The sequence below is a fragment of the Procambarus clarkii genome, chromosome 67 (assembly GCF_040958095.1).
Source record: "Procambarus clarkii isolate CNS0578487 chromosome 67, FALCON_Pclarkii_2.0, whole genome shotgun sequence".
NCBI lineage: Eukaryota > Metazoa > Arthropoda > Malacostraca > Decapoda > Cambaridae > Procambarus > Procambarus clarkii.
In genome coordinates this window covers 18,252,986-18,265,190 of record NC_091216.1, presented here as the reverse complement: position 1 = coordinate 18,265,190, position 12,205 = coordinate 18,252,986, and the positions used below count along the sequence as shown (strand labels likewise).

General features: G+C 43.5%; 1 protein-coding gene across 8 annotated transcripts in view; it reads left to right on the top strand.

Annotated features, from left to right (window-relative positions):
* Positions 1-12,205, top strand: part of LOC123767760 (terribly reduced optic lobes) — a 354,074-nt gene that overhangs the window by 139,713 nt on the left and 202,156 nt on the right. For all 8 annotated transcript variants that reach the window (XM_069310630.1, XM_069310627.1, XM_069310626.1 and 5 more), the window contains 4 exons: positions 3,877-4,029; positions 7,544-7,731; positions 10,289-10,406; positions 10,539-10,771. In XM_069310630.1, the coding sequence (XP_069166731.1) occupies positions 3,877-4,029; positions 7,544-7,731; positions 10,289-10,406; positions 10,539-10,771 (692 nt within the window). The remainder of the gene's footprint in view (positions 1-3,876; positions 4,030-7,543; positions 7,732-10,288; positions 10,407-10,538; positions 10,772-12,205) is intronic.

Here is a 12,205-nt window from a genome sequence, read left to right as displayed (position 1 = left end):
CTTCTCGAGCAGTCTAAGGCCTGGCTTGAGGAAGATATGGAGGTATTGAGTACTGTGTCTTCGTCTGTTGTGCTTACCTTGGCGTCTCGGGCATCAGCCACACTGTTGAAGCCGTGCCGCCAGACTGTGCTCGCTCTCTCCTTGGAATCTGCTTGGGCTCTGGCTCTTAGGTTTTTGTCGCCGTTTTGTTTGCAGAGTCTGCAGTAACCCAGTTTCTGCAGGTGGCTTCATCTAGTTGTCCTATGTCAGACTTGTTGGTTCTCCGGGGCGGCTGTTCACGTCCTTCTTGGAAGGGTCATGCCAGGGCTCTGGGTTCTGCTGGTCAAGGTGGGCCATTGGTGCCAGCTTCTGAGTGAATGTTGACTTTGGAACCTTCGTCGTCTGGTCAGTGTGATGATCGCTCCGTTTGTCAGCCGGCTTTTCATAAGGGCCATCGGCCCTTGCGCGGTTCGCCCGGTTGATGGGGTGATGGGGGCAAGGCTTGCTCTGTTTGCTCACGCTTGGTCCCACGATTTGTGGGCATTTTTGGACGTGTCATTCGGCCTGTGGTGGTGGTGTTTGGCAGCTCATCCTCCTTCGGGGATTTCGGGGTTGGCGGGGCAGGCTTCTTCTCCTGTACTCCGTCAGGTCACCTCGGAGTGAGTGCGCTTGGCTGTGGTTGAAACGACCCCCGTCCCTCAGGTGGGTTTTCTCGCCTGTTTTCCAGTGCTGAAACATGACTGTGCAGATCTGCGGTTCATTCTGGACTGGTCCTGTCTGAACACCTGGATTCCTTGCCCCTTCTTTTGGATGACCACTCTTTCTCATGTCTGGCTTCTTTTGGAGCTGGGTGCTTAGATGGTGTTCCTGGACCTCATGGATGTGTACTGGCACGTCCCTGTTCATCCTGGGTTCAGGGACTAGCTAGCTTTCATGGTGGGGTGTCTGGCTTACCACTTTCGTTGCCTTCCTTTTGGCTTGAATCTGGCACCTCTCATATCAATGCGTCTTACCCGTGTTGTGGTGACCTGTCCGAGTCTGCTAGGAGTTCGGGTCCTGGCCTATCTCAACAACTGGCTAGTGTGGGCTCCCAGTCGGTCCACTTGTCTGCTCGCCAGGTATATGGTTCTCTCCCAGCTCGCTGGGTTCAGGTTACTGTAGGACATCTCGTCTGCTTCTGTCCCAGGTTCGGACCTGGCTAGGTCTTGTTTGGTATTCTAGGAATGCTTCCGTATGTCTCGCTTTGGAGGCATTGCTGAGGCTGTTTCTGGGAGGTCCCGGGTCATTCGCCAGTTGCTTGAGCAGTTGTGTGGGAGTTTGAACTTCGCCGTGTTGGTCTTTCCGCTGGGTCGGGTTTGGCTTTGGCAGCTGTTCTGGTTCCTTCAGGGAACCAGAAGGAACCACCTTCACACTCTGGGGGCCTTATGACAGTTTGCTGCGTCGCTGGCTTCCTCTTCAGGGTTTTCCGGGTTAAGTGCCTTGATGCCTAGCTGTGTCCTTTGCTCGATGTGTTCTCGGACCCGTCGTCTTTCGACGGTGGGGGGGCGTCTTCAATGGCCCCCCCCCCCTCCCGAAGACTTTTGACTTTGTGACCGGTGCTCACCAGGCCGGCCAGGGGTGGTGGGGTCAGTCCTTCCATCAGGCTCACAGCACAGTGCAGGAGTTTGCAGCAGTTTGGCTGGTGCTTCGAAGGGTTCGGGTCACTCAGGGTTCGATCATCCAGCTCTGTTCAGACTGCTCTCTGGTGGTTCATTGCCTGAACCGCTGGGGTTCTCTTCAGTTCATGTCTCTTTGCGGCTGGTCGCTTCGAATGGCTTGTCTGCTTGCTTCTCAGGGTGTGGCTCTCCATGCGGTTCATATCCGGGGAGTGGAATGGTGGAATTACCTGTACCTGTACCGGGAGGGTTCTTAAGTCTACCAGCCTGCGATCTATCCTTGCGCCCGTGCCCTTCGGACGTTTGCAGCTTTCGCTGCCATGTTTGGTGACGTCTTGGGCTCATTTCGGGCGCGGGGATTTGGGGGTCACCAAGTACCTCCAAAGTGGATACGGATAAGCACCTCCAAAGGATACCTGATCAACCAGGCTGTGACTCATACGTCAGGCTGCGAGCAGCCGCGTCCAACAGCCTGGTTGATCAGTCCGGCAACCAGGAGGCCTGGTTGACGACCGGGCCGCGGGGACGCTAAGCCCCGGAAGCACCTCAAGGTAACTTCAAGGTAAGGTAGAAATGTAACAAAAAATTAGAAACAACATAGGTACTTATCTGGAAAAACGTAGCACAGAAAATTATTTAATTGCTTGAAATAAATTAGGGACATGGAGGTAGCAAGCCAAATGATTGCTGTCTGATTGTAAACACACTAGCCAGACATGTTGCACCTGACCTAGACTGGGTGGCATCCCACGGCATCTGTGACTAGCCTGTCAACCCCCTCATTCTTTCACCTGGTCGTGCATGGTATGCCTATACATGCCTTGGTCCATCCTACTGCTTTACACTTAAGTGGTTTTTGCTATCCTTGGATTTTTTTTTTTCGAGCCTCTCTGAATTTGTCAGCTCAATGAATGTTGTTTTTCCTGCTCCTTCATGGTGCAGTGATGGACTTCTGTATGGCACATCATGCCTCCAGGCAGGCTGTTTTGAATTTTAGAGGAACCTAAGTTAACGAATTTAAATCATTACGGCATTGAGCTCGTCATGTGAAATGCTCATCTTGCAAAACAAATTTCCCCGTTTAAAATAATGAAAATGCAATTAATCTGTTCCACCCCCGAAAAACATCAATATGAAATTTTATAATGTAATTATAATACGCGTAATATGGTTCTCGCTGGTTCCCGCGAGAACCAGTGGGAATGCTAAGAAGCACTACATAGTTTTCTCGTTATCCGAGCGGGAGCTCGTCAATCGAGACAACGAGCGAGCCACTCGCAAAATATTTACCTGAAATACTTGTAGATGTGGCTGCTCATCGCCCGAGGTTCCTCTGTATCTCCAAAAGTCCACATGGTAGCTTTCCCTTTTCCTGGCCTCCCTTGGGATTATACTTAAGAGTTGGCTGTCTCACTACATCATCATCCACATTTTGTTGACCAAAGGGGTGGTCACTGTCACCACCTCCCTATCATTAGTGTCTAGTCTCTTTCCCTGGTCCAAAATTTTTATTTAATACCTTGTCCTTGATTCACTTTCAGGTATCAAGCTAATCCTAGCTCATTTCCAGGAATCTACAGTTTTGGAATTGGCTGAAGTTTCGAGTGAACACCTCACTTGCCCCTTCTGAACTGTCATTTAAGCTCTACTTGGCATCCAGTCTTCACCAGATTGACCTGCGGAGCTCTCTTCAAGCTCTGGCTATGAGGGCTCTTGGTTCTAGTTCTTTCATCAACTGGTTAACTTGGATCCAAGTCACCATGCATATCTGCTTGTCAGAGATCAGGTTCTGCAGGGTCTGGCCCTGTTTTGTTTCATTGCCACTTGGAGAAGTCCCAGCTTTCTTTACTCTTGTGGCCACTCCTTGCCTCTCAATGATTGTTTGGTGGGGCTCATTTGTCAGTTCTGGTTTAGCCTATTTGCCATTAAATCCAGGTGTATTATTTTCCCAGAATTTGTCTGGGTTAGCAGTTCCCTTTGGATATGTTACTGGGTACTGTATGATCTATGTGGTTTAGGGGTCATTCTCAGCAGGAAGTCTCTTAGAGTTTAGCATTGGGTATGTGCATTTGTAGGGTTGGTGCCTTAGGTTTTGGTGAGCTACTGAGGTGCAGTACAGATAGTTGCATTTCATTTTACTAGATGCTCTATTTTTTAAATAAAAAAGAAGTACAGTATGTGGTTGCAGGTTAACATTATTACTTCTATGTGTGTAATATAATAAATACTTGTGAATTTCCAGAATTGCAAAGACAATACGGCTGGAGATTACTGTGAAAATTGTGTCGAAGGCTTCGTCAAATCAGGTGGCCGTTGTCATCGTCAAGATGGTGGTGACTGCAACTGTGATTCACGTGGTACCGTTTCATGTGATAAAGGCATTTGCCAGTGCAAGGTATGAAAATTTCTTAAATTGATTTATTTATACTTAAAGTATCAATATGGTATTATGTAATAATTCTGTGGATTAACCACTGCACTGCTCTTCAGTCCAAAAAAATTTTTTCTTCTTATATTGTTAAAATGCAGTCTTTGATCATGGGAAACTAAAAAAAAAAATGTATGTGACATACTTTAGCCGTGATGGAGCTGGGAAGTTGAGCAAATTATGGGCGCTGAACGATAGAGCGCTCAAGGTCACTCGGCCCCACTACCCCGTGGGGCAGCAGTTGCCGCGAATATAATGTTTCACAATTATTTTGATGTTTCTCATTCGTTTCTTCTCTGTTTTTTTGCTGTAATATTATTCAAAGCGTGCAATATGTGGAATTTATATACTTCAACGTGTGGAATATTACTATGCTCAAAATTATGGGGTTTATATATGTCACATGGATATTATATTCTACGATCAATCAAACAGTGTTTTTGCTGTTATTACACTATATACACACATTGTATATATCTATCTACATATGTGCTCACCATAAGGAACCACTAAGTTGGTTTAGTGAGCCCAAAACAACAAGAGTGGCTGCGACACAGCAGCCAGCAGACTGCTAGCTGACTCTCTCCCTCCTTCAAAACCCATGCACCAAAATTCCGCCTCCCACCGTACAGTTGTTGTTTTTATTACACTATTTATACACATCTTATATATAAGTATCTACATGTTTTATTCACCATAACTATACAACTAAGCTGGTATGCTGTCCAAACAGCATAGTGGCCACTGCATGACAAGTCACACAGCAGGTAGCAGACCACAGCCTCACCCACTTCTTCACCAAAATGGTGCCTTCCAACAAACTCCTTTTGTTGTTATTACACTCTGTACACACATCATATATCTGTATAAGTATTTATATTTGTGTTCACCATAGTGAACCACTAAGCTGGTATGGTGATTCCAGACAATAACATGTTGCCACACACCAGCCAGCAGACGAAGCTATCACCCTCCCTCCCTCACCAACAATAGTCCTCCTCCTATATCGTTAATTCTCACCACAATCCTGCTATTATCAGAATCCTGATCACTAAATCATGTAAATGAATAATTTTCCACATGTTTATTTTGTAAAGGAATCTGAGAAGGCATTTGAAATTTTTTAGATGGATGTTATAATGGCAGTGTGCTGTGGCTAGCACTGTGAACATCTTGAACAGCATCTATTCACTGATATCTGAACATTGTACACAGTCTTTATCACAGTCAGGCTCTTCTATAATACTATCATGGCTAAATAATACCAGATATACATTATATATATATATATATATATATATATATATATATATATATATATATATATATATATATATATATATATATATATATATATATATATATATATATATATATATATATTAGTATATTTTGGTAGCAGTCTTTCCTGTAGACATATATTATTAAATATGACCGAAAAAGTAAGATTAATAATTCTAACACGAATTTTCTCAATCTTTCGTACATTACGCTTCACTGTTGGTGGTAAATCAAAAATCACTTCTCCAAAATTCATTTTTATTTCTAGTCTGACGCGACACGGGCGCGTTTCGTAAAACTTATTACATTTTCAAAGACTTCACAAATACACAACTGATTAGAACTTACGTATCCCTGATTTTATATCTACATTTGAGTGAGGTAGGAGGGGTGATGTGGCATTAACACAAGACAGAACAAGAGGGGATCTTAATAGGGTATTAAAAGTATCAACACAAGACAGAACAGAAGTGTTTGTAGAAAGCCTATTGGTCCATATTTCTTGATGCTTCTATATTGGAGCGGAGTCTTGAGGTGGGTAGAATATAGTTGTGTACATATAACACAACTATATTCTACCCACCTCAAGACTCTGCTCCAATATAGAAGCATCAAGAAATATGGACCAATAGGCTTTCTACAAACACTTCTGTTCTGTCTTGTGTTGATACTTTTAATACCCTATTAATACCCCCTCTTGTTCTGTCTTGTGTTAATGCCACATCACCCCTCCTACCTCACTCAAATGTAGATATAAAATCAGGGATACGTAAGTTCTAATCAGTTGTGTATTTGTGAAGTCTTTGAAAATGTAATAAGTTTTACGAAACGCGCCCGTGTCGCGTCAGACTAGAAATAAAAATGAATTTTGGAGAAGTGATTTTTTATTTACCTCCAACAGTGAAGCGTAATGTACGAAAGATTGAGAAAATTCGTGTTAGAATTATTAATCTTACTTTTTCGGTCATATTTAATATATATATATATATATATATATATATATATATATATATATATATATATATATATATATATATATATATATATTTATTTATATTTATATTTATTCATATTTATATTTATTCATATTTATATTTATATTTGGACTTTTTAGGCGATGCTGTTAGCTCATGCTGCATGCGCCAGCCTTGATTACTCACTCAGTACTGAGGCCTTCACACCTGGGAATGTTGCCCACGATTTAGAAAAAAAATGGAGTCTGTTTAGGAGAGCCCTGAGAAAGCTGATGTGAACCCTGTGTAGCCGCAGGAGTTTTGGATGATAGGCTATACCTATGAGATCCCCGAGGCACTTTGTGCACCACCCGTCGAGAGCCTCAAGGCACGCTGCTCAGTGCAGTGGTTAATGGTAAATCTCATAACATGTTAATGGCAATAAAGAATTATGATGACATTAATTTTTTTGGACTAAGAGTTACATAACTCCATCCACCCTGGTTACAAAGAAAGGTCAGAGTTGCCAATGACCAACAGAATCGCCCAACTCTTCCAAGTAGCCAGGGGAGTCCAGAATGCACTTGCAATGCAACTAGGATTGGCAAAAATGGCAAAACAGGCTCTAGTACCCAGCTGCACACACCTTCACCCTAAGAGCAATGTGTATAGATGACCAGGAATTACGAAGCATAAACCCACAGCTATGCATCACAGGCATCGAGTTAAAATCACAGACTTGTTAAACACACACACGAAGCAAATATATTCTACAAATATATTCCCAGATAAGCTCCAGGGAGCCTCCGGGGCTCACCCAGAAAATAGCGTTTCATTACATTCAACGCTGTTATTTTTAAATACTTTGTATGCCTGTAATAGATATTGTCGGCTGGATGTGACTTTCCTACAGTGCATTCTTAGCCATGATCACTGCTGCATACTATTCTGAATTTTGTCCTGACTAATTATTCATTAATCCTATCTGTGGCTTTGCAGATTCTTTCTTTTCCATGTTTTTTACTTTTTGCTTTTGTGAAATACTGTTATTCTAAACAAAATTAATTGTAGGCAAAATTATTTCCTATTTTTGTTAAATGAACATAGAAGGTTAATGTATAATATTTCTGTAATATTTAACACTTAAAATAAATATTTTAAAATTTAAAACAGTGTATGGAAAATGAATTTGAGTAGGTGGCCATTGCTGCTCTTGTTTTAATAAAGATGTTCTTTGTTTTTTATAGAATACTGTATGGGGGGACAGCTGTGATGCATGTCGGCCCGGATTCTACCACCTTTCTAGTAGAAACCAATATGGATGCCTACAATGTTGGTGCAGCGGTGTCGGCTCCCAGTGTTTCTCATCAAATTACTATCGCACACAGTTGCCCATGCAACTGCTTACTGACCACGGATTCACATTTTCCAATCGGTAAAGACTATAATGTTAGCACATGATTTGATCTGTGTATAAATGAAACTATTACCAGTTACTGGATGTCTTTGGTTTCATTACTAAATTGTTTGGGATCAATAGTGTTTTTCCTTGGAGGAGCCCCCTGTGGCTCCCTGGAGCTTATCCAGGCTGATATGGATATATTAAACTTTGGCATCAATCAGTGTCAATGGAGTTCATAGGCCTACCGGGGACCCTGGCTACCCACACCCCAGTTCTTGGCTGGTGTGTTTGAGGCTGGTTGTGTCTCCAGCTCCTGTTTCTTGTTCCCAGTGCTGTGCCTTGTGTTCTAGTGCTGTCTTCAGGATTGTGCGTGAACTGGGAATAATCTTCACAGGTTCTCGGGCTGCATGCGCTTAGGGGTTCTCTTCCCTGCAAGTACCGCCCTTGGGGCTTGGGGTTATCTTCCACAAGTCACCTTGGGGTCTACCTCTGTTTGTCTTTTGCTGCTCAGGGCTTTTCACCACCCTGAGTTTGCTGGGGGTTTTCATCCTCCCTTGCTTACCTTAGGGTAAGGGGGTAGTTTGCACTGGTAGGGTGTGGAGTACTTCACAGCCAGTTATCACCTATTATAGTGGCTGGCTCTGTTCCGCCTGGGTATGTAGTCCTCTTGCGGGGTTTTTCTTTTGTTTTTGTTTCCTGCCTGGTGGTGGGGGGATCTGCCTTTGGTTCATTGCCCTCTATCTGTCCTAAAGTTTATTATATCTGTTTCTGGGTGGTACCCCCTGCTAGGCCCTCGTGATTGGACATATTCCGGGGGGTTCAGCTTTAAGCAGTTTGATTGGTAGACTTGGGCGCCAGTTCGCAATACCCTGCTTGGGCTTACTCTTAATGACACCAGTCTAAAGCTCTTGGGAAACCCTGCGGGGGTGCAAGGGGGTCCAATGGATGCGACCTCTGGGTCCTCTCTCGCTTTGTGCGAGTTTGAGGGTTGATCTGTCCCCTTGTCTTTGGGCGACACTCATTGTTTTTGCCTCCATCATGCTGCCTGTTTGATCGGTGACACATTCGACCAAGTGCCCTGCGAGAATTGTTGCTTGTTTGTGATTCAATTCACCCAGTCCACTGATAACTTTATGTGCAGGTGGTGCAGGTGGCTCAGGCGTTTCATGCAAGATTTAGGTTGCTGCTACGCGCTAGTTTGATTGCCACCCCAGAAGGCTGCCCCGTTTTGCTTATAGGGACCCGTACTTGGGAGTGTTCGTCGCTTCGACCTTGGTTCAATCTGCACCCCTTTGTTTCTTCCCTGCTGTGGTTCATTCTGGTCCCCCCTCCTCCCCTGCTTCTGGCTCCAAAGCATCTGAGGGCTTCGGGGTCGGGGCGGGGTTTAGAAGGTTCTGAGACTTGGGCAGTTTCGGGGGTTGTCCATTCCAGGGGGATGACAGAGGCATTCGAGTCGGTTCCTCCAACTGTGGCGATGGGGTCTGATCAGTGGGCCCCCGTCCTTCCTGCCTTTCCAACTGCCCCTGTTTTTTCTTGTGATGCCGGGGCTTTGGAGGACGATTCGGCCCCGGGTCCTAGTGTGGAGGTTCCCAGGGTTGGGGAGGAGCTGACTTGGGAGGCCTTGAGCCCCATTGGACCCTGCCTGGGTTTTCTTACCCCCTTCGAGCGGGACTTGCTGTTAAAAGGAGTTGGGTTTTCTTTTTACCCCCTCTGCGTACGAGTTGGATTTGGTGTCGACTCCTCCCTGGGTTCGGTTCCGTGTCCCTTCGGGTCCGTTGGTTTCGTCCTTCTGGAGGTTTTTGGCTTCCCGCGTCTCGCCTACTCAGGTGCAGGCAGCCATTGCGGCTTGCCTCCTGCGCGACCTGGATTATGCTTCTATAATGGATCCGTCTTCTTTCAGGTTTGGGTCTTCGTCTCCATACTGGGTTTGTTATGAGGTTTCGGAGACGCCCTGGCTAGCGAACTGCCCTGTGTTGTCATTGCTCCTTGTGCCTGTTTGAGGGGGGCCAGGTTCTAGCTCGTGGTCTCCGGTAGGCCTAAGAACTTCGTTCACACTGACTGATGTCGAAGTAACTGCCCTGTGTTGTCATTGCTCCTTGTGCCTGTTTGAGGGGGGCCAGGTTCTAGCTCGTGGTCTCCGGTAGGCCTAAGAACTTCGTTCACACTGACTGATGTCGAAGTCTAATATATCCATATCAGCCTGGATAAGCTTCGGGAAGCCTCCGGGTCTCACCCAGAAAATGGCGTCCAGACCAAGTGGTTGGGCATGCTGGCTTAGGAGATGAAGTATTCCATAATGGTTTACAATTACACCACGGCTAGTCTGTAATAATTTTCCTGTTAAATTAGTTGGTAAAAATTTTAATGCCTTAGTTACGATCTGTTCATGGACAACTTATTAAAATTCTTCTCTGGGGTTCCATTTGATTTAAGGTATTCTAACCTTTCATGTTTTAATATAAAATAAATTTCACAGTGAAGTACTTTAACAATAAAATATTAAAAGTTAAGTATGTTACAGGTTATTGTAGGTGTTCATAATATGAAATTCACAAGCTGAGCTCATTCTCTCTCTCTCTCTTCCTAACAGGCTGCAAACAAATGTTATTAGAGATGGATTTAGCATCAGTGTAGCAAATAATGAAATAACCTTCAGTGATTTTGCTAATCTTCATGATGGTGCCACTTATTATTGGTCCTTACCACAGGTAAATTTTGGTTGTATCTCAAAGTTCTGGCAAATCTAATTAACAGTTGTAATATTGTTCAGATATTATATTACATGAAGAGTGTGAAATACAAAGCATATTTTATAAACAATTTTGCGTGCATTCTCCCAGATGTTTACAGGAAACCGCCTTGCTTCTTACGGTGGTAATTTGACCATAACTCAGCGATACCAGGCACAGTCTGGTGGCAATACCTATGCTGATGCGGACATCATAATAAGAAGTTCTGGTGGACGAGAATTTATTTGGATGATCCCACGACCTCTTCAACCGAATATTGAACAAACATATGTTGTTGCTCTTACTGAAGATAGCTTCACCATGAATCAACAGCCTGCATCTAGGTATAGATAAAATCTTTTTTGTCTGGGTATTAATGAGTGTTTAATAAGATTGATTTTATGCCAGCAATATAATTTGGTAATGTATTCACCTCTCACACCAGTTTATTTTCCTTACATGTAAATCCTTTTACTATAATAAAGGATTTAGTAGGATTTTGTTTATTGATGGTTTGGAAGATTAAAGGTAAATAGTGTAACATTATGCGCTATCTTGATGATCATACCATGGGGCCTACAGGACATGATATAAACAGGAAACTGAAATGATGTTAAAAAATGTTAAGGTATAGGTATGTAATAGTAAGTAGATTTCATGCAAAATGTCACACGCAATTGCCATGCTCTTCAAGAAGACCAGCACAAAATAAGCATATGGAGCAACACTTGACAAATGGAATTTAATGTGAATAAATGAACATTATGAAATATGGAATAGGAGAAAACAGGCCACACACTCATCCTATAAATTATGTGAAAAAGCTTTAACCACTGGACTGCACCAACCGAGAAAACTTGGTCGGTAGGAAAATGAGCCAACCTAGAAAAATCTTTTTTATTTTTTCATACCCATTCAAAATGTGTGTGCGGTAGGTTGTGTACGAAATGGACTTATAGGACCTCCAGTGAGAGGCAGCCATCTTGGAAAAAATTCCCAAAAAGCCCTAGGGCTGCTGGTTGGGTGGCGCACCTGCCTCTAGCTCCCAAACACCTGTCTGACACGATGTTGAAAGATCGCGCTCTGTCGATGAAATTCACACTTTGTTGTTTTAAGAACATAAGGGTCATAATATTGGTGAAGTAGGCGCAATAAGGACCTAACACAAAGGTCGGATGCAAGTGATACAGCACCTATGAGGACTATACAGCGAGCGTATCCAGTTGTAGCTCTGAGCTCCACCCTTGCCATCTCCTATTTGTTATAGATGATGCATAGAAGAATCGTTTTCTGTGTTCAGTGATGATGAATCTGATACAAGTAGCATAGATGAACAGTGTTAGCGGCTTCCATGGTGGAGTTTTCCATTGATTTCAGGAATAGCTGAATCTCTTGCAGAATGCCTTAATCTTTTCCAAATTGACTGACACTCTTCGAGGTTGTGGCTAAATCTCTTCCAGTGTGAGACCTTACAAAACGATCTTTTCAAGACTATCTTACAAAATGATCTTTTCCTATAATCTTTTCAAGACTACCTTATGCTTTACAAGCTTGGCTACATACCACCTACAAGTACTGAAGCCTAGGGTGTATGTGAGTGCATTATTTGCAAGCACACAGAACAAGGAAACAGGAAGCTAAAATCTATCTGTACCTTGTGCAACGAGAGTGAAATCGTGCTGTGTACCATGGACTACTTTGTTGATTATTACTCACTTCTGAAGTACTGAGTGTGTAATACAGTGTGTTACTGTGTAAATAGTGTGTGAAACTGTAAA